Source organism: Phyllostomus hastatus, unplaced genomic scaffold (genome assembly GCF_019186645.2).
Source record: "Phyllostomus hastatus isolate PE091 unplaced genomic scaffold, TTU_PhHast_1.1 phas_scaffold_21, whole genome shotgun sequence".
In the NCBI taxonomy this organism is placed as follows: domain Eukaryota; kingdom Metazoa; phylum Chordata; class Mammalia; order Chiroptera; family Phyllostomidae; genus Phyllostomus; species Phyllostomus hastatus.
In genome coordinates, this window is record NW_025334017.1 from 49,487,971 (window position 1) to 49,508,016 (window position 20,046).

Sequence of the window (20,046 nt, forward strand, 5' to 3'; positions counted from 1 at the left end):
GAGATAGAGAGAGACAGAGAAACTTCAATGTGCGGTTGCTGGGGGTTATGGCCTGCAACCCAGGCATGTACCCTGGCTGGGAATCGAACCTGGGACACTTTGGTTCCCAGCCCGCGCTCAATCCACTGAGCTGCACCAGCCAGGGCTGGTTCTAATGGATTTTAACAGAGAATGATTTGTAAATAATGTTATTATGAGAGAAAAGTATCCTGCAAAACAAATTATGTAAAAAAAAAAAAAAAAACCCAGGCAGAAAATGTGCTGAGGAGACATAGGGACTAATCACAGGGACCAGGGCCTGGGCAACGTGGAGGGGAAAATTTGCTTTTCCTTCATGTCATTTGGAATGTTGTGTCATTTGTTTTCTCCTTTACTTAAAATAAATGTATCTATAAACATTTTTGTAGATAAAAGAATGGATGAGAAATAGTTGGTTATTTATGTATGCATTTAAACATGACTCAACAAAATTTCTGCACACTCATTAAATCCAGTGTCCCACACTGCCTTCCTTATCTGAATAGCATCCTGACCACCCAAAGTATCCAATTTGCATCCAAAACTGGATTCCAGCAGGAACATTTCCATAGTACAAAATATATGGTGTCATACACTTACTGTTTGTGAGATGAAAACCATTTATTATAAAAACAATAAATTTTATATTTAAGTATTGTATCCAAGGTCACTTATAGAATGCTATTAAGAATATTATAAGCCCTGACTAGTGTGGTTCAGCTTCCCTGTGTGGCATCTGGCAACTAGGGTTCATTGTCCAGTTCCAACTCTGGAGTCTGGCTGTGGGGTCTTGGTTACGGATCTGGGTCCTGTCTTTAAGGTCTGTGGCCTGGGTTTGAATCCATTTGGCTATGGGTCTCAGATCTGGGGTCTCTTTGGGTGTGGCTTTGGGGTCTCTGGGTTTGTGTGTGGGGTCCATGTGGCTGTCTATAAATTTATAGTTGTTGGCTCCAAGTCAATGCCAAGAGGAGTCTGGAGGCTGGGGTGTGGTGAAGAAGGAAACTTTAGTGCAAATACCTGAATTTTAATATAGAATGGCTGTGAGTACAGAAGGGTTGTTAAGAAGCTCAGTATTGTTACAGGTGAATTATGAAGCGCCACACTGTGTATCAGTTCAGTAGTGTTGCTTCTTAGTTACTTGGCATCAGGGCTGTGAGGAGGCCCTGAAGTGAGGCAGCCCTGGGGCAAGTCCCTCCCCCTGCTGTTCTGCTTAGGGCTTCTCCACTTATCTACATGACTTCTCATCTAGACCTTCATTTCCTCTTTGCTCAGCTGCATTTGTACATGAAGAAGTAAAAATTGGACGAGGAGCCCCTCTAAATGAGATCAGGCTGGGTGAGCAAAGAAAAGGCCTCTGGTGTTGTCCCCACAACAGACTAGATTTTTATTATTATTAAATTATGCCATGTTTTCCTGTAGTACTTTTTAAGCCCAAACTGAGACAGCCTTTTTTGTTGTTGTTGTTGTTGCCGCTTAAATTATATAAAAATAAAAATAATTGAAAATCCTACCCAAACAGGTAATAACTGCTATTATATTAAGTATATGCACTTCTAAACAAGGTGGGGGTGTGTAGGGTGGGATGGGCAGAGGAAGGCAAAGGGAAAAGATTGGGAAACCCTAATAGAATAACAATAAAAATCATTTAATAAAATAATAGCATATACCCTTCCAGACATCACTACTTGCACATTCTTCCACTTTCTCTGAATTTAATGTATTATTTGGGATTTGTAATATGATGCAAAATTTGTACATTTTGAGGCTTTCTCCCTATGTGTGGATTTATCAATACATTTTCCCAGACTATTTTTTATGTGCTATTTTTATTATCATTCACTTCAAATTATTTTTTAACTGCAATTGTAATTTAATTTGTGGGTTATTTTGAAGTGTATTTTATAGTTTTTAAATATTAGCACTTTCTAGTTATCTTTTATTACTGATTGCTAGATTACCTGCAATGAAAACAAGAAACATACTTTATATAATTTCAACCCTTTGATATAGTTTTTTTGAAACTTGCTCCATAGTACAATATGGCAATATGGTCAATAATAAAAAAAAAGCTCCAAGCATGATTCTGTGATGCCATTTCTTGTTCATTTTGGGAATAACACCTTAGTGCTGGTCAACAAGAAAAATGGTGGATCCTGGTGGAATCTCAATGGCTGTTGATGGCAATGGTATTTAGAATCATATTTTTAAATGTCTCAAGGTATAGACTGTCATTGTGATTACCTTGTGACTAGTTTCCAGATTAAGGCAAAGGAAGCAGTAATCATGTTGTATGTGCCATTTGTTGGAACTTGCTTTACAGTGTAATAGAGTCAGACTTTTAGAAGTTCCCAGTGTGCTTGACAGTCCATTTGTAATTTGCTTTGTTTGTTGCTTCTTCGTTGAACAATGAAGAAAGTAAAATCTATTTAAAATAAATTTTAACCCAATAGGTTAAAAAGATAAAACCGCTGTCATTTTAAAAGTGAAAATCGAATGAACTATTTGGCCAAGCCACTAATACGTGTCCCAAGCACAATCACCTCATCTTCAGACAGTAAGACTCCTAGCAAGAGCTTGTTGATCCTCCTACTGAACTCCTTGTGTCTTAAGGTTGTGGGAGTTGCCCAACAAAAATCAACCTGCTGGGTATGCTGCCTTTTTTTCCTAAATTACCTGCATGTCTCCCATTTCACCTTTGAAATCTAAGACTCTATTCTTCCATTTACCAAAATACCCTATACACCATATTACTTCATTGTTTGGTATTCACTTTAATATGAATTCTCTTTGCCCTTGTATTAGACATTGAATACCTCCCATTAATCAGATTATGTCAATTTGATTGTTATCCCAGCTTTTAGAATTTACTAAATTCTGACTGGAGACAGTGAAAGTTAAAGCAGTCACCCAAAGTTATCTATGGGCTCTTTCTGTAAACATTAGGGACCCTTCATAAAACAGATAGTGGACAGGGGCAAACAGTTAGACAGTTTTGTTTTATGGGTCCTTTCCTTGAGTGCTGTGGACCCCCTCCCATCTTCTAGGCCTTGGGATGAATAGTTTGAAAGCTTTTCTTTCCCAGATGGTGGAAATGATACCTAGAATTTCCATGTGTTAGCATGGAGTTTCTTGTGATGCTGGACCATCTGGCAATAGAAATGGCCCAAGGTCAGGACTGCTGAGTTAGTGGGTGAGGGATGTCTTCCTCATCCTCCCTGCCTTGGCTTACCATCTATCCTACCTAACACACCAGTGTGGGCAGATGTTGCTCCCAGTGTCAGTTCTCAGCAAGGGGTGGGTGAGGGTCTTGTTTCACAGGTTATTTTCAGTACCACCCGCCTGTGCTGAGGAGGCTCTAAGTATACAAGCTCAGAGAGAGGGTGGTAATCTGGAGGAAGGCACATCCTCCACCTCACACCTCCTTCTCAGGGCAGTTGAGTCTATGTGGGGAAAGCAATGGGGTTTGCTCAAAACCTGAGTTTGGCTACAGATTCCTACCCTGTCCTTATCTTCCTTTGTCTAGTGCTAAAGACCCAGAAGACAATGGTACTGATGGCTGTTCAGCAGGACTTGTGATCTCAGTGATCCACTTGCCAGATTCTGTCTGTGCTCACTCAACTTTGAATGTCAAACTGAAAGGCTGGAGTTCCCATTTTAAGTGTATAGACTAGGAATCAGGCAGAGAAGTTGAGAATCTTGTCTTAGGTCACACAGCTGGAGAAGACAGAGCTGAGACTCACATCCACTATGGACTGATGTGGAATCTGTATGCTGTGCACCAGGAAATGCTGATCCTGAAGGGGCAGCAAGGAGAGTGAGGAAGACCAGGTGTCCACTGAGCCAGGCTCACATCTGTGTACAAACTTACATCCCTCCCTGCCATTCACCTCTGAGGCTCCAGAGGTTGTAGAAAACTAGAAGAGCCAAGAGAAGCCAAGGGAGGAGGGTAGGGAGCCTATTTAGAGAAAAGGCCCACTTCCCAATAGTCTAGGGAATTCCCTTCTCTTGGTGAGTCTGTCTCAAATCTCTCTCTCTCTGGGCAGTAACCAAAGTAGACTGAGCCCACACTCACCCATTTGTAGGGGCTGAATTTATGTGGCTGCGAGTATGAGTTCTTTGTGGCTCTTCCCAAACTCTGCTTTCAGTGATGGGGGAATGAGGGATGTGGGCTTCATATTTGTATGGAGACAAAACTCTTTAGAAAAGGCCATCAAAAACCATAAGATTGGTGCTGATATCCCCATATTACTCATGGAACTGTTTATCCATCTCATCTCTTGTCATGAAACTAGGTTTGTTTAATCAGTTACTTCTGTAGTTACAATCTTGGGGAAAGTAAGGGGCCATAGACTTCCTATGGCTGTTGATATCCAACTTAATGCTAATGACTCATTCAGTCCACCCACAAACATAGGTCTTCTCTCCTGCGTGTGTCCTCTGGTGTCTGATGACAACTGACTTCTGTGTAAAGCCTATCCCATACTCCTTGCAAAAATAGGGCTTCTCCCCTGAGTGTATCCTGTGGTGTTTTATGAGATGTGACTTTTGTGTAAAGCCTTGCCCACACCCCCTGCAAACATAGGGCTTTTCCCCAGAGTGTGTCCTCTGGTGTGTGATGAGATTTGACTTGTGTGTAAAGCCTCTCCCACACTCCCTGCAAACATAAGGCTTCTCCCCTGAGTGTGTCCTCTGGTGTGTGATGAGATGTGACCTCTGTGTAAAGCCTTGCCCACACTCCCTGCAAACATAGGGCTTCTCCCCAGAGTGTGTCCTCTGGTGTGTGATGAGATTTGACTTGTATGTAAAGTCTCGCCCACACTCCCTGCAAACATAGGGCTTGTCCCCTGAGTGTGTCCTCTGGTGTCTGATGAGATCTGACTTGCATGTAAAACCTCGCTTACACTCCCTGCAAACATAGGGCTTGTCCTCTGAGTGTATCCTGTGGTGTCTTATGAGATGCGACTTCTGTGTAAAGCTTCGCCCACACTCCCTGCAAACATAGGGCTTGTCCCCTGAGTGTGTCCTCTGGTGTGTGATGAGATGTGAGCCATGATTGAAGCCTTGCCAACACCTTCCATACCTGATCGTTACAATTCTTGACATTCCTACTTTCACAAATAACTTCCCTGTGTCCTCTGGACTCTCTTTCTGGCCTCTACAGGGCTCTTCCTCCATCATTCTCTCATGCTCACTAGAGTTTCTCATTTGTTCTTTGGAAGGTTGGAAAAAGGGTCTTGAGATTCTCCTCTGACTGATTCTTTTAAGCAAAAATTCTGACCTTTCTTTAACCTCTTGATGTTCAGCTTTTTCATTCCAGCTGCATGTACAAGTATGTTGCTGCTGCTGATTCTTATCCTCTGGACAGGGTTCCTCTGCTTGGAGGTGTTTTCTTGCAGATGTTCCCGGGAGAATCTGAGAGGGATGATTGAATTTCACGTGTTGGCTGAGGAATTTCTGACTGGAGAAGGCCAGAGAGCAGGAGGGACATGGGTGAACCTCTGGCTTTGGTTCTGCTGAAAGAGAAAGATTTGGTCAGGGCAGACATTGATGAGAATGCCTGGGCCATGACTTGTCTCCTAGTGACACCTGCCCCATGAATCCTCTTACTGTGGTGACAACAGAAGTTGTATCTCCCATAAAGTGTCCACTTGCCATCTATTTTCCTTTTTATTTTTATGCAGTGGGTCTTCAGAAATCCAGAAAGCCCACATCAAGGGTCTTTTCTAACTTTCTCCCTCTTCCTCTCTAAAAATAAATAAAATCCTAAAAAATAAATGTCCTTCCTCAAGCCTCACACCAAATATTTATGCTTCATCTCATTTAGTGTTAGCCCATTTCAAATACACTGAGAAGTCCTGTTTCAAAATTTTTCTCCAACCACATGTCTTACACGCCTGACTCCTGTTGCTCTTTGGCCAATCCACCATGTGCTTTCATTTGGAGGTGAAGCGATGTCTCAGGGGATTCCCCACTGGGGTTTATTTTCTACAAATTAACAAAGCATGATCAGAACAGAGAACAGACCACTCTACAGCTGACGACTGCACACTTACACTCACGAAAGTCCCCAGTGTCTCAACTCTGGTCATCAGCACTACATTTCCGGGCTGCTAAGCATCCATCTGGTCTCTGTTCTTAACGTCTATGCTGAGACGACACTTGAGTGACCCTCAGACAATTCTATGTGTCACCTTTTCTTCCCTGTACTAGCTGCTCCCTCAGCTGGGGATCCCTTGCCCACAGGTGTTTTTGTAAATGTTGCCTCCCGAGACAGCCCTTCCTGGACACACCTGCTCTCACACTGATCCTTGGGCACTTGTCCTGGATTAGTTTTCTCCACAGCACTAACCCCTGTGTAGTGTTATACACATGCAAGCACGTGGGCCTGGGTTTCCCTGCTACACCCATCAGTCCTTCAAAAGCAGTGGTTCTGATCCACATGTTAATCTGTATTTCCTGATCCCAGGACCGTGTGCGCCACAGAATAGGACCTCTCATGATAATTCACTGAAATGACGAACGAATGTACCCTGCCTGAATGGTGTGGCTCAGTGGGTTGAGTGTTGTTCCACAAACTGAAAGTTTACAAGTTCAGTTCCCAGTCAGGACACATGCCAGGGTTGTGGGCCAGTTGGCGGTGTGCCAGACACAACCGATTAATGTTTCCCTTGCACATTGAGGTTTTTTCCCCTCCTTTCTACTCTGTAAAAATAAATAAAATATTTTTTACAAAAGACTTATTTATTTTCAGAGAAGAGGGAAGGGAGGGAGAGGGAGAAGGAGAGGAAAACATCTGTGGTTGCCTTTCACATGCCCCCTACTGGGGATCCGGCCTGAAACCCAGGTATGTGCCCTGACTGGGAATCTGCAACCCTTTGCTTCACAGGCTGGCATTCAATCCACTGAGCAACACCAGCCAGGGCAAAGTCTTTAAAAAATAATGAGTGCCTATAAACAGAAACATGTTATTTAGAACTATGGAGGAAAGTTAAGAAGAAACAGCTATAAAAATGACAGAAAAACGGCCTTGGTGAGAGAGCTGGTTAGTGCTTAAAATTTTTTTTTTGCCTCTCAGCCTCACAGCACTAAAAGTGGTTGTATATTTTGTGCATGAAATATTTTAAAAATAAAAAATAAAAAAATTTTGCCTAAGAGTCACAGGTGTATGAATGAATCGTGCATTTCTAAAGCATCTGATGTGAAACTTTACTGACTTTAGAGTGGATTTTACTCTACTTGGGAGTTGGATCATGGATATTTCTATGGAGAATTCTCTCTTTTTTTTCTGTTTTAAAGAATAGTGGTGCCCACCTCTTCCAGCTGCCAGCTCTCTCTTCCACTTGCTGCCCCATTTGCTGCCCAGCTCCTGGCCATACTCATCCCCGAACCAGGCCAGCAGCTCACAGCCCGGCACGACAACCCGGCAGGTTCGGTAGAAAATCTGCCTGCGATATTGAAAGGCCACCAGGTTCTGCTCTTCATCATCCCGGGCACAGTTCACATACCTGGGATTAAGGCACATGAAGGGAAAGAAAGAAAACCACAGTGATGAGATTCCAGTAACTGTTATATCCATGTCCTTCTCACTGAATCTAAAGGCCCTCAGGCTCTGGTATTGCCCACTGCCCCTCATGCTCCCGGGGAACCTTTGTTCAGTGTCTGAGCCTCTGTCAGCATATCATGTGAACTCCTATCTCCAAGTTCTGTTTGCAGTGCGAATGCTGCCTAATACCATTTTCTAAAACCCAGTTCTAGACCTAACCTCCACTCTGATGGGCCATAATATCCCGTGATCTCTGGCTGCTGCAAACTCTACATCAAGTTGTCTCACACCACAGAGCCTGGTGCTTGAGCTAGGGCTCTGATTCTAAATTAGCTCACTAATTATCCAGTACTCGGCCCACATCTATTTTCTCTTGTGAGGCCTTTCTGCAACCTCTCTACACTTTAGAATACCATTTACTTGCTTGCCCCAGGTTACTATAGAAAATTATAGGTCTTTTTGTCTTAGTAAAATGAAACAGAAAAATAGTAGTTGATTCACATTCAGGTGACCCTGGTAAAAGGGAGCCCCCCTTAGGAAAGGGGCCCATGACCATTCCTCTGCAGGCCTCAGAGCGCAGTTCTACTTAGAAGTGAGGCTGGGATGATGTACTGCCCTTACAGCTTTAGGCCATCCGTGGTTTGTGCTATCTTGACACTGTGCACTTTTGGAAATTATAGTTAAATGTTTGTAAAAGCAATTGTTTTATGTTTGTCTGTGAGAAGTCCTCCATAAGAACATGGGTTGTGTGATCTATTTAAGCAATGTATTCCTTCACCTAAATTGGAATACAGTAAGTGCTTAATTAATGCTCATTTGATAAATTAAAGTGTAATCCAGTGTCCCTGGTGAATCTAGGCTCTTTAAGGTCTTTTCCAGTGCCCAAGTGTGTCTATTAGAGAGCTTTATATTTTGAGGACATACGCTATACTTTTTTCCTAAATTGGTCCTGAAATGAAAGAACACTGCGTAGAGAAAAAGAGGAAAAAAGGATGAAGGGAGATAACTGACGGAGGCATGATGAGAGGGAGAGATGTATGGGTTTGTGGGGGATGACAGTCCCCTCTGGCACCCAGAGACCTGTTGACCTCACCTCATCCAGTTGGCCCAGGGTCTGTCCTTTCCATCCACATACTCATAGCAGTTTCTCCCTTTGGCGATCTGTATTTCAGAAAAGAAGTTAAAGACCTTTTATTTTTTTTTGTGGGTAGGTAATAGTCAGAATTCCTTTACTCTACTGTCATTAAAGCTCTTCCAGCGTGCATGGGGACTCAACTGCCAGTTGTCACCACATGATATTTTTGTTAGTCATCATCTACACATCCGACTCTACCTGTCCAATCAGAGGGGGAGCCCCACAAAGGAGGAGCCACTCTTTTGTGTCTGTACCATTTTGCTCCCGCTCACCTTCTGATCCTTAAACAGGAGCTCTGTGTTCATGGGAAGTCCAGTCAGTATACAGAGCTAACCATATTGTCCCCTCCATACCTAGCACATAAGAGTGAGGTCCCTTCAAGCCTCAGAAGGAATGTGGGAAGCCAGAGGACAGTGGAAGAGGTAAACAGTTCTCACCAGCCAGGAGTATCTGCTCTTGGCTGCCTCTTCATCTTCTGTGATGTGTCCTTCATAAGGGCCAAAGAGGAGACCCACTGGCAAGTCTGCTGCCTCATTCCACACTCCAAGCCCAGCCTCAGGGATGCATGATGGCCCGATTCTCAACCCAGGGGGCAGGGTGAGGGCTGAGCGGTGGGGATGCCCCTTGTCTACTGCACTGTCCTTTACAAATGTAGGGGGTCCATGCACCGCACAGCTGTCGATGAAGAAGTTCTGACACTTCTCACAATCTGGAGGCAAGAGCAACAGGGGTTAGGGAAGGTATAGTGCATGTTCCTGGACACAAACAGCTTCAGAGGGAGTCGGGCACTGACATCATTGAGACTCAATCCTGTTCCCTACGTCACTAGAGGAAGGGAATGGTTTAGGGAGCAAAGGACTAGATGAAATTATTGTATCATAACATGTTTCTCAGTGAGGGTCACTTACAAAGGTAGTCATCATCCTGGGGCTCGTTGACCTCTTGGTACACTTGGCCCTTTCTTTCTCGTAGGCTGTACATCTTCATGTCCATCTTCTTTCTCTTGAGTTCTAAGTTGGAGGCCAGGTGAGCGAGGCTGGTAGGGCCTGCAGTGTTAGTTCCCATGTTGTCATATAACACACAATCTCCTCTCATCAATTTATTACCTGTCCTTTTGCATACTCTGGTATTTTACTGTGAACTATTGGCTCAGAAGATGAAGACTCCACACTAACTACAGATGACTGATTCAATTGTAGTTTCTAGATCTTCCCATTACCAGGTTTAATTTGCCAACCTGTAATCATTCATAAAATATTTATTGGGTACGCTTTATGTGTTAGGCATTGAGTAAAGGCCTGGGCACACAACACCAATAAAGTGTGGTTGCCATTATCACAGTGGATTTATTGGACAAGTTGCATGTGTCAATTGTCTTAAATTTGATTTAATGTTTTCAAATACTGTATGAGTGGTGTTTCCTTATCTTCACTTTACACAGTAGTATTCAGGAGCTCAGAGAATGTATAGGATTTGCCTAAAGCTCCAGTGCTAACTATAGTCTCAGGTGAGCCCAGCTTAAATCCAGGCCCATCCAAACTCCACCTCACATACCTAGGTCATACTTATCAGCCCTTCTATAGGACTTAGAAGAACTAAGTTTCCAAATTATTTTTTCTTACCCAATTTTTGTCTAGGGTGCTTTCCAAAGGCACATGGTTCTCCAAGAAGTGACATTGGTTTCTGAGCATGCTCTGAGTCACTTACAGTCATCAAATTTGTTGTTCCTGACAATTCCTTCAAACTATATTCCTTGCTTAATGGCACCCCGGATGTTGCCTTCAATGTAAGCGTCACATATTAAAAGATAAAATGTATTTAATTTTTTAAGGCTTATGATACATTTTACATGCATGTCTTTAATACCTCAACCCTTGAAAATACCTAGGGAGTATGAATAGGGGATAGGGCCAATGTGGGTAATGAATCCAAGATTAGAACTCATGCTTTATGGCTCTTTTCTTTCAACTGTCTGTATAATATTGAGAGTGAAGGATATTGGGAAGAGAATAAGGAAATAGTTGGCAGAAACATATCTACACAATAAAATGGTGATAAAATCTACAATACCTTAGAAAGAATATTTGTACTTAGATTAGCTGGTTCCCACCAATTCTGTTTGAATAAGCCCGTATTGGTAGCTAGTGTTCTTCAGTTTCATGATCTGTAACATGCTAATTTTGAATGTTCTAGTGAATGTGCCATTAAATAATGCTCACCAGTGTTCTGTGAATTCTGTAACAGTATGAATGTGAGAATACAGTCCTGCTATCAATTTACCTCTCAGCTCTCTCCATATTTCAAATCTCATAGAAATTACCTTCAGCATTTATTGATCTTCTTCTAGTTTAATTTGTAACTGTGAAATTACTCATTCAGCAAACATTCAGGGGGCTCTGATCTGGGTCTGTAACCCTTGAGAAGACTCAGGTATGCAACAGCCTCTCAAAGAGCTCACAACACAGAGGTAGGCAGGCTGAACAAATGATTCTGAACAGGATGAGAGTGGCCTCATTGGAACTCAGAGAAAGAAGCTGTTACCTCACCTTATAAGAAACGGCATTTGAAATCAGTTCCAGACAGATGAGTTTCTATTGAAGAGCATGTAACCTATATGAAGTCCTTAAGTCATTTTATTATTTGTTGTTTCTCAATCATGAAACCTGAAGCTACTCAGGGGTGGTAGATGCTCTTTGATTAGAGTGGGAGGCTGTGATCCTGAACATTTTATATATTTCTTCACTTGGGACCATCCACTGTACAAACTGCCTATGCAATGTACGCTTTCCTTAGTCAGTGGGTCTTAGTGCATCTCTTACTTCAGCATAGCAGAAATTTGTTTAAAATCATCAGTCAGATGAATGATGTAATGACATATGGATAAGACAATGTAAACTTCAGAAAACTATGAAAGTTAATTTTTCTAATTTTTAAAAAAGATTTTATTTTTTTGAGGGAGGGGAAGAGAGGGAGAAAGAGAGGGAGAGAAAGATCCATGTGAGAGATGTTTCAGTGATCAGTCACTTCTCACAAATACCCCCAATGGGAACCTGGTCCACAACCCAGGCATGCACTCTGACCAGGAATCAAACGGGTGATCTTTTGCTTTGCAGGATGACACCCAACCAATTCACACTGGCTAGGAAAAAACTGAAAGTTTTAATGAGTTTGTAAGTGGTTTAGAGAAGAAACTATGGATTAGACTGCACAAGCACTGATACTGTGATCTTAGACATATAATCAAACATTTCTATATCTCTGAAAGATCACTTTCCTCATTGTAAATGGTGACAGTTACAGTACCTTCCTCATCAGGTGGTTGTATGTGCGAGTGAGTAAATTCACATAAAATTGTTAAAGTCTGAAACATTGTGAGAATGAAACAAATGGTAGTTACTATTGCTGCTGTAGTTGTTAACCATTAAGATGATGATGAGCCCTGGCTGGCGTGGCTCAGTGGACTGAGCCTGCAGACTGAAAGGTCACCAGTTCCATTCCCGGTCAGGGCACATGCCTGGGCTGTGGACCAGGTCCCCCGACTTGGAGGTGTGGGAGAGGCAACCTATTCATGTTTCTCTCCCTCTCTCCCTCCTTTCCCCCTCTCTAAAAAAGTCGATAAATAAAATCTTTAAGGAAGGATGATAATGTCAGACAGTGTGTTGAAGAGACCAGGAAAGGAAGGCATCAGTTCCTAGGATACTTTTTGCATTTCCCTGCTCTTACCTGCCTTTCTATCCATGAGGAAAATTTTGTCGTCAACAGGATTTGGGAAATACTCACCTTCTGGTGTTTACTGTGTTCCCTTCTGCAGGCCACCCAGGAAGGTTTCACTGAAAAATGATGAGAAATCAGTGTTTTGGTTGGTAAATGTTTCCAAAACCTGGAGATTCTTATTAGGGACACAGACTTTTGAATGAGAGCAGTCCAAGAACAATCCCAGGATGATTGGAAAATGTTTTCTGATGTTCACTAAGGCCTAGGCTTCTATTGGGGCCATCCACTAATTTCATTAGAATGATAAAAAAATAGACAAAGTGTCATCTATGCTTCACCCTTTGTTCACAAACCATCTATTACATTTATTAAAGAATAAATTGGCCTCTCCTGACAAAAAAGTGGTAAAACTAACTGCACAGAAACCCCACGTCTTCAACATAACCCTTTCTCTGTCCTGTTTTCTTCATTCACACTGGCCTTGTCCCGGCTGAGGGCACCTCGACCACCCGGCCTCCTTTCTCTGGTATCCTCCCCGCCGGGCACATACCGGCCACCCACGCCCTTCCTCAGTCATTAGACTCCCGTCAACACCCACAGTCTGCTGACCCCAGAAACAGAATTCCAGTGAAGTTGAAGATCACATCTTGACTTCAGCCGTGTGTCAACCCCAGACCCACGAAAGTGGACCGACCCCACCCTCCGAACACTCACGATACTGGACAGAACATGGGGCCACATCAGGAAACCACACGTGATCAACCCCTCCTGACCCCGGCCCTCCCCCACTCCGGTCATCACCAGGTGAACACTGTCCCCGCCCGTCTCCATGCGGGCCACCAAGCGGCCAGGTGTGGGGACCCTCCTCACCGGCCAGACCCGCCCCCTCCCTTGCGATGACGACCCTTCTGAATTAGTTATTTCTCGCTCACTTTATGTTCTTACACATTCACTGCTTACTAATGCGTCTATAAATATAGACGATTACGTTGCCCACGTGAAAGTTGACGGGAACAGCCCCTCACTGTGCGACACACTGTTGTGCCTCTTCCTCGTTCGCTGCACCAGCAAACCTGTTCCCTGGTGACGTCCTGAGATGCCGCCCGACCCACACCAGGTCCGAGTCGGGAGGGCAGCGCTGGCTCCTCCCGCCGCTCACCTTGCTGCCTCGGAGCCCGTTCTTCATCCGAGTCCTCAGGGTCCTCCTCCTGGAGCTCGGTGGCCCGCCTGCCTGCGGCGGTGACAGGAAAGCCGGTCGCGGGGCCCTGAGACCTGGGGAAGAGACGAAACCTCTGTCCTGAGGCAGAGAGCGTGGGGGACGGACAAGCCCAGGAAGCCCGATGGGACGGGAGAGTCCACAGTTGCTCACAGCAACAGCGAGTCGCCGTGAGCGCTGCTGGGTCGGCGCCGGCCCGCTCTGACTGAAGGAGCAAACTCCCCCACCGGGGTCCGAGCGGGAGGGAGCTGCAGGCGCACGGAGCCCTGAGCCGGGGCCAGCCCAGCGCCTGCCGGGTCTCCAGGCCCCGGGGCCCGGCGCCTGCGCACGCGCTACCTGGGCCGGTGAGCGCGACCGAGTTCCTCTTCACGTCCCGGTACCGGCCTTTCTCCCCGAGGGCAGGGCGCCCGGAGAGGGGGACAGAGGGGCTGGATGGGCCGAGCTGCCCGCAGACCCGCCTGCGGGGGCGCCCGCAGGGACCCCCCACTTGTTCCCGCCCTTCCCTCCGAGCGCCGCCTCAGGGCGGGCTCCGGAGGCCGCAGCACGGGCGTCTGAGGGACCCCGTCGGCCGGGCGGGCCTGTGGCGGCGCAGGAACCGCGCTTCTCCCGGGGAAGGGCCGGGAGGCGCCCCGGGGTCCGGAGAAGCCCGCGCGAGGCGCAGGCGCAGTGTCCGGCAGACCGCTGTCTCTCGGGCTGAGAGGCCCGGGGTCCCTCAGGACTCGATCTGCGTCTTCCGGGCGGAGGACACTCCGCGTCCCGGGGCAGAGGGCCAGACCGCCGCGGCTGAGGGGGTTGGGGCGTCTCACGAGGGGCTTCCGGGTCCCCTCCACTGAGTCGGTTTCCAGGACGACGGCATTCGGGGTCTCTGAGTTTGGGGAGGTTTGGACTTCCCGGGCGGGCGGGCTGCAGGAAGGGCGCCCCGAGCCGAGGGGAACTGGGGTTCCAGGCTGTTTGGGGGTCTGAGCGTTGGGGGTCAGGAGACGTGGGGTCCTCCGGGTTAGCGGACGCGGCCCCTCGGTGCTGAAGGGGTTCGGGCCCCTCGGGATGAGGGCATCTGGGGTCTCTCTGGCTGGACTTGGAAGGTCTCGGGCTGAGGGTTGCACAGGGCAGGGCTCCCCGCTTACCGGTCAGTCTCCCAGGTCTCTGTCGCGCTGCCCACCGCGCTGAGGGCCCTCTCCGGGCTCCTGGGCTTCCCGCCCTCGGGGAGCAGGGCGGGTGCCCGAGGCGAGGTTCCTGCCCGGATAGCCGCGTGGGAGCAATCCGCCAATCAGCGCTGCGATCCCAGGGCCCTGCCCGCCAATGGGCGGCCAGAAGAAGTTGAACGGGCAGACGGGGGTGGAGGAGGGGTGGGGGGGTTGAGCCCCGTCGGTTCGGGACTGGCCAGCGGAAGGCCCGCCCCGCCCGCGGGGATTGGCTGCTCAGCGTCTCCCGAGCGCCAGTCACACTGCCTGCAGAGAGGACCACCTTGGCGGTTTCCGTGGCTAGTTTTCCAGCGGCTGGTGAGGGACCCGACCCGCGGGAGCTGGGAGCTCCGAGCCCGGGCAGGTCTTTAGGGTGGATGTGGCCCTCCTGCCACCTGACAAAGTGTCTTTGTTGCACCAGAGTGTAGTCGGGATCCCCAACTTTCGTCTAGACCCCTCCATGCCCTCCCTTGTCAAACCCACTTTCAAAAATAGCTGCATAACCAGCGAGGGCGCGGTCAAGACTGCACTGCATTCTGGGAAACTTGTCAGTAAATCCTGACCATGCAATTCCTAGACACAAAAGAAGTCCCAGAGGGCTCAAAGACTGAACACATGGAGTAATAAGTATACCAGAAAAGCCATGGGGAGAAGTGGTGATAGGAGTAATAGGTTTGTTGAAGTTGGTTTAGCAGGTCTACAAAGGCTTCAGAAACAAGAAGACAAGATATAAGCAAACAGAAATGAAAACAAACAAAACACCCTGAGAAAACCTACAAGTATTTTGCACAAATATAAGGCACCTAATCTGAGGACGGGGGTCCAGGGTCAGTGTAGCTGCCACTGGCTTTCACAGGAAAAAACGGAAATAGGGTTTCGGGCCCTCACCTCATTTTGAGCACAGAAAGATAACTTCATTTCCATGGGTCAGAAATAAGCCAACTAACTGTAATTATTACTGTGAAATTGCATAAAGGGGAATCTCACCAAAATGGAGTTGGCGGGCGAGAGGGAGTGCTCTCACGTAGCACCACCCTGGGTCAATTACAGGAAAAAGTGTCAACCACAGGCCCCCCCCCAGGAAGATGTACTGGTGCCTCCCAGCAGAAATTGACTTCCCAGCAACTCAGCCAGAGACAAACTGTGGAAGTGCAATACGACTTACTTCCATGGAAGTCAACCCACAGAAGTTCTTTACATTCGAAGACCACGGTGCACTCAGAAAGACACCAGCCTTCCTCATCTCAAAATCTTTCATGGAATCATAACTTCTGCAGAAATCTGCATACACCTGTTTTATCGGTTCAGCCACAGCAAACTTATAGAAAGATGCACCCCCCAGAGTCATACAAGGATGGCTCCAGCAACATGAAATCAGACATGGCTGGCCTGAAGGCCACACATCCGGGGTTTTGTCAAGGCCCTGGGAAACATGGTAGTTACATTCTCCTGAACAACAACATCCTTCCTTGGGGTGAAAAGGACCCCAACTTCTTAATGCTAATATATTCAGGTTGGCCAGTTGGCTCCTGACAAAGAATTTGGACTTTGTATTATCAATAGAACATACAAGAACTATGTAGAATGATCTGCCCACAATAATTAGTCAATGTTTATTAAGTGATGAAATGAACTGTCATGAACATACAGGGTGGGGAAAATGTAGGTTTACAGACGTGAGTGTTCAAAACAGAGAGTTTATTCTTGCATTATTTATTAATCATTGTACAATTTCCCATACAAACCTACTGCTGCCCTACCCTGCATGTGGTTCTATGTAGACTAAGATGAGCAGCAGTTATGGACCACATCTTATACTTCATATGTTTATACAGATTAGATTTGCAGAATCTATGAGTCAAATTGATTCTGTCTTCTTTTTTAAATGAGAATAAGATTTACTCAGCCGTCGCGAGGGCAGTAACTGTGGGGATCAGAACCAGAGTCATGCCTGTGTGTGAGTGCCCAGGCTTTCTATTCAGGACAGAGGGTGGGAGTGGGCCCTTTTGTTACAGTGCTGCTATGGCTACAGGGCACTGATGAATGGTCATTGTTATTTTCTCCCTGCAGGTGCACCCTGCTCTTGTTTTTCTTCTTCTTTAACAGGACTCAGAGCAGCAGTGACTGGATCCCCCACTCTCACTCACAGGACTCAGCGCTGACATCCCGGCACCCCCAGTCTCTCAGGCTTATCCCCTCTACACAGTCCCATGAACCAATGTGACAGGACCCCTGCTCTCTCAGGGGGAGCCCCTTCCCCAATCACAGGGCTCAGATACGAGGTGGTGTCAGGGCTCCATATTCTCTCGGGTGAGACCCCTCCTCACACTCAGAGAACCCAGAGCTGATGGGACAGGTCCTTCTGTGCTGGCAGAGTGGACCTGCTGGCTCTCAGACGCCCACTGCCTGGAAATGCTTTGCTCTGCTGCCATCTAGTGCACACCCTGGGGATGGCACCTATTTACTCAGCAGCTGCTCGGACCGTTTTGCGAGGACGCTTGGAATCTCCAGGGCACCTCACACCATCCCCCGCTCAGCAGGTCTTACATGCCCATCCTTGTTGGGCCCAAAGCTCACGTGACAGGGCCCACTACTGCCGCTGGGGGGACCTTTCCCCAAACTAATGTGACAAGACTCCTGTTCTCCCAGAGAGGGACCCCTGTCCATAACCATAGAACCCAGAGCTGAAGTGACTCAACCCCTTACTCTGGCAGCCGGGCCCCTTTACATACTCATAGGCCCCGAGCTGATGTCACGGGACCGCTGCTCTCTCTGGGTGAAACCCCGCCCCACGCTCCCTGAACCCCCTTAACTGGAGCGGATGCGACACCACCCCTGTTCTCTCTGACGAGACCCCTCTCAGCACTCGGACGATGCAAGCTGTGACCACAGGACCCCACTCTCCCAGGTGGGCTCCCTACTCACGCACAGGGCCCAGACCTGGTGTCACAGGCCTTGCTGTTCTCTTAGGAGGGACCCCAGGCCATACCGATAAGACCCTGTGCTGAAGCAACACGGCTCCTCACTCTCTGGTAGGACCGACACCTTCTTACAGCCACAGGAGCAAAAGCTGCAGCTGTTGTGCCCTCTACTGTCTCCAGTGTGACCCGGACCCCATGTCACAGCATCCAGAGCCTATGTGACAGGACCCCCTGCGCTCCCTGGGAGGGACCCTGCACACACTCGGGGGCCCCAGAGCCAAGGGGACGGGAACTGCTCTTCTCCCTGGTGGGACAGTTTTCCAGACGCACAGGGGACAGAGCCAGTGTGACGGGCTCCCGACTCTGTCAGGTGGGAGTCCTTCCCATGTCCACGGGTCTCGGCTGTCAGGCAGGACACCTGTCTTTCCCAGGTCGGGGCCCTCTTCACTGTGACAGGACCCCACTCCTCGCAGGGAGAGGCCCCTTCCCACACATTCAGGACCCAGAGTTCAGATGGCAGGGGCCCCTACTTTCTCAGTGAGGGGCTCACTCCACATTCACAGGACCCCAAGGTGATGAGACAGCACCCCAGACTATCCCATGTTGGACCCCACACACTCTCTGGGACCCTGGCTGATGTCAGAAGACCAGGTGTCCTCTCGGGTGGACCCTCTCCTGCTCACAACACCCAGTGCTGACTCGGAACCACAGCTTCCTCTTCCTGGCGAGGTTTTCTTCCTGCGATTCTGGGACCCAGGGCTGAAGTGACAACACCCCCAGCTCTCTCGGCAAAGCCCCTGTTCCCGCACCCACAGCGCACAGGCGATGGGACAGGACCTGTCACACCCACAGGCGGGGATGTTCCCCGAAGTCACAGGGTTGATGTGGCCGAGCCCTGTGCTCTTGGAGGGGGGCTGTCTTCAGGCTCCCAGGACCCACAGCTGAAGTGACAGGACCCCCTGCTCTCTCAAGTCAGACCCCTCCCCACAATCACCGGGATCAAAGGTGAAGGGTCAGGACACTTGTATTTCACAGGGAGGGGCCTTTCTCAACCCTCACAGGACACAGGTGTGCAGTGACAGGACACTCCCATCTCTCCTGTGGTCCTCTCCACACTCAAGTGGCCCAGGCCTGAGGTCATAGGACCCTTACACTCTCAGGTGGGACCCCTCTCCTTGCTTATAAGACCCAGAGCTTACTTGACACCACCTCTTATGCTCTCTGGTGAGGACCCAGAGCTCCTGTTATGGGGCTCCATCCTCTCTTAGGAAATAGTACTTCTCCCAGCAGTCAGAGGACCCAGGACTGACTTGTCAGGACCCCTTTTTTACACTCTATTACACACCGCCATCTAGTGAGCATTTTTGGAGTAGCATCTGAGTTGAGGCCAGCAGGAAATGGTTTTGTCGCCGCCTTGTGGACATATTGGGAACAGCACCTTTTTCGTAGCATCTGCTCGCATCATTTTGCAAGGTCACTTTGAAGCCCCTCTGAGCCTCCTGCCATCACAGCCTCAGTACATTGTATGTGCCCACGTTTCCGTTCCCTGTCTAATGCTGTTCTGCACGTGGGGTTCCTGACTCTCTCATGCGAGTGAGGTTCCCATGCCTGTGCATATCTCAAAATAGGTTGTTTCATTTGCCGATCTGTGTTATACCTGTTGGATTATTAGACCAGCCCAAAGATCCTTGAGGCTAGAGGAAGGATCGTTTCTACACCACATAAGCAAACAGTCAGATATTTAATAGGAGGTGAATTTGGGAAATACATGTTCATGACCATTTACTTAAGTAAGATTTAACAAAGTAACTGGAGTAACTTATTCTCAAAACTGAATGATTATGTCAATGAAGTATGGAACAATGTACTAATTCAGCTCATCAATATGAAACTTCTATGTACAGTTTCAGCGACGCTAATGAAGAGGGCCAAAATTTTGCTCTTGGCATGTTAATTTTAAACTCACTGTTAGGAAAGGGAAGACTGGGAAATTATGTAGGATTGGCATGTCATCTTTTTCTAAGAGGTTTAGTTTCCCAAACTGGGTTTAGGAAGAGAGCTTTAGCACAATCATCTCAGCTTTAGACAGTAAGACTCCTAGCCAGAGCTTGTTGACCCTCTTACCTTACTCCTTGTGTCTTAAAGTTTTTGGAAGATAAAAAATCACATCATAAGTGGTGAATGTGTGTGTGGCCCTTTTCCCACTGAAGATGCATGAACATAAGCAACATTTTCAGCCCCTTTGGCTTTGTCACTTCAAGAAAGGTACAAGCACAACTGCAGGGCAACAAAAGGTTTGTGGGGTGTATGGAGATGTT

At 47.4% G+C, this 20,046-nt stretch overlaps 1 protein-coding gene across 1 annotated transcript; it reads right to left on the reverse strand.

The window, feature by feature from the left end:
• Positions 1-4,006: 4,006 nt before the first annotated feature.
• On the reverse strand, positions 4,007-10,424 carry LOC123833145 (histone-lysine N-methyltransferase PRDM9-like). The gene is made up of 6 exons (XM_045861249.1): positions 10,319-10,424; positions 9,605-9,706; positions 9,134-9,405; positions 8,655-8,722; positions 7,330-7,523; positions 4,007-5,528 (listed from the first exon to the last, which is right to left on the reverse strand). The coding sequence occupies exons 1-6, from the start codon at positions 10,407-10,409 to the stop codon at positions 4,408-4,410; spliced, it is 1,848 nt and encodes a 615-aa protein (XP_045717205.1). The 5' UTR covers positions 10,410-10,424; the 3' UTR covers positions 4,007-4,407.
• Between the last annotated feature and the right edge of the window lie 9,622 nt (positions 10,425-20,046).

Coding starts and splice junctions, on each gene's coding strand:
- LOC123833145 (XM_045861249.1), bottom strand. CDS start 10,409: ATGACTGTAAGTGACTCAGAGCATGCTCAGAAACCAATGTCACTTCTT. Junction 9,406..9,604: donor CCAGGATGATGACTACCTTT/GTAAGTGACCCT, acceptor TCTTGCCTCCAG/ATTGTGAGAAGTGTCAGAAC. Junction 7,524..8,654: donor CCCTGGGCCAACTGGATGAG/GTGAGGTCAACA, acceptor CCTTAATCCCAG/GTATGTGAACTGTGCCCGGG.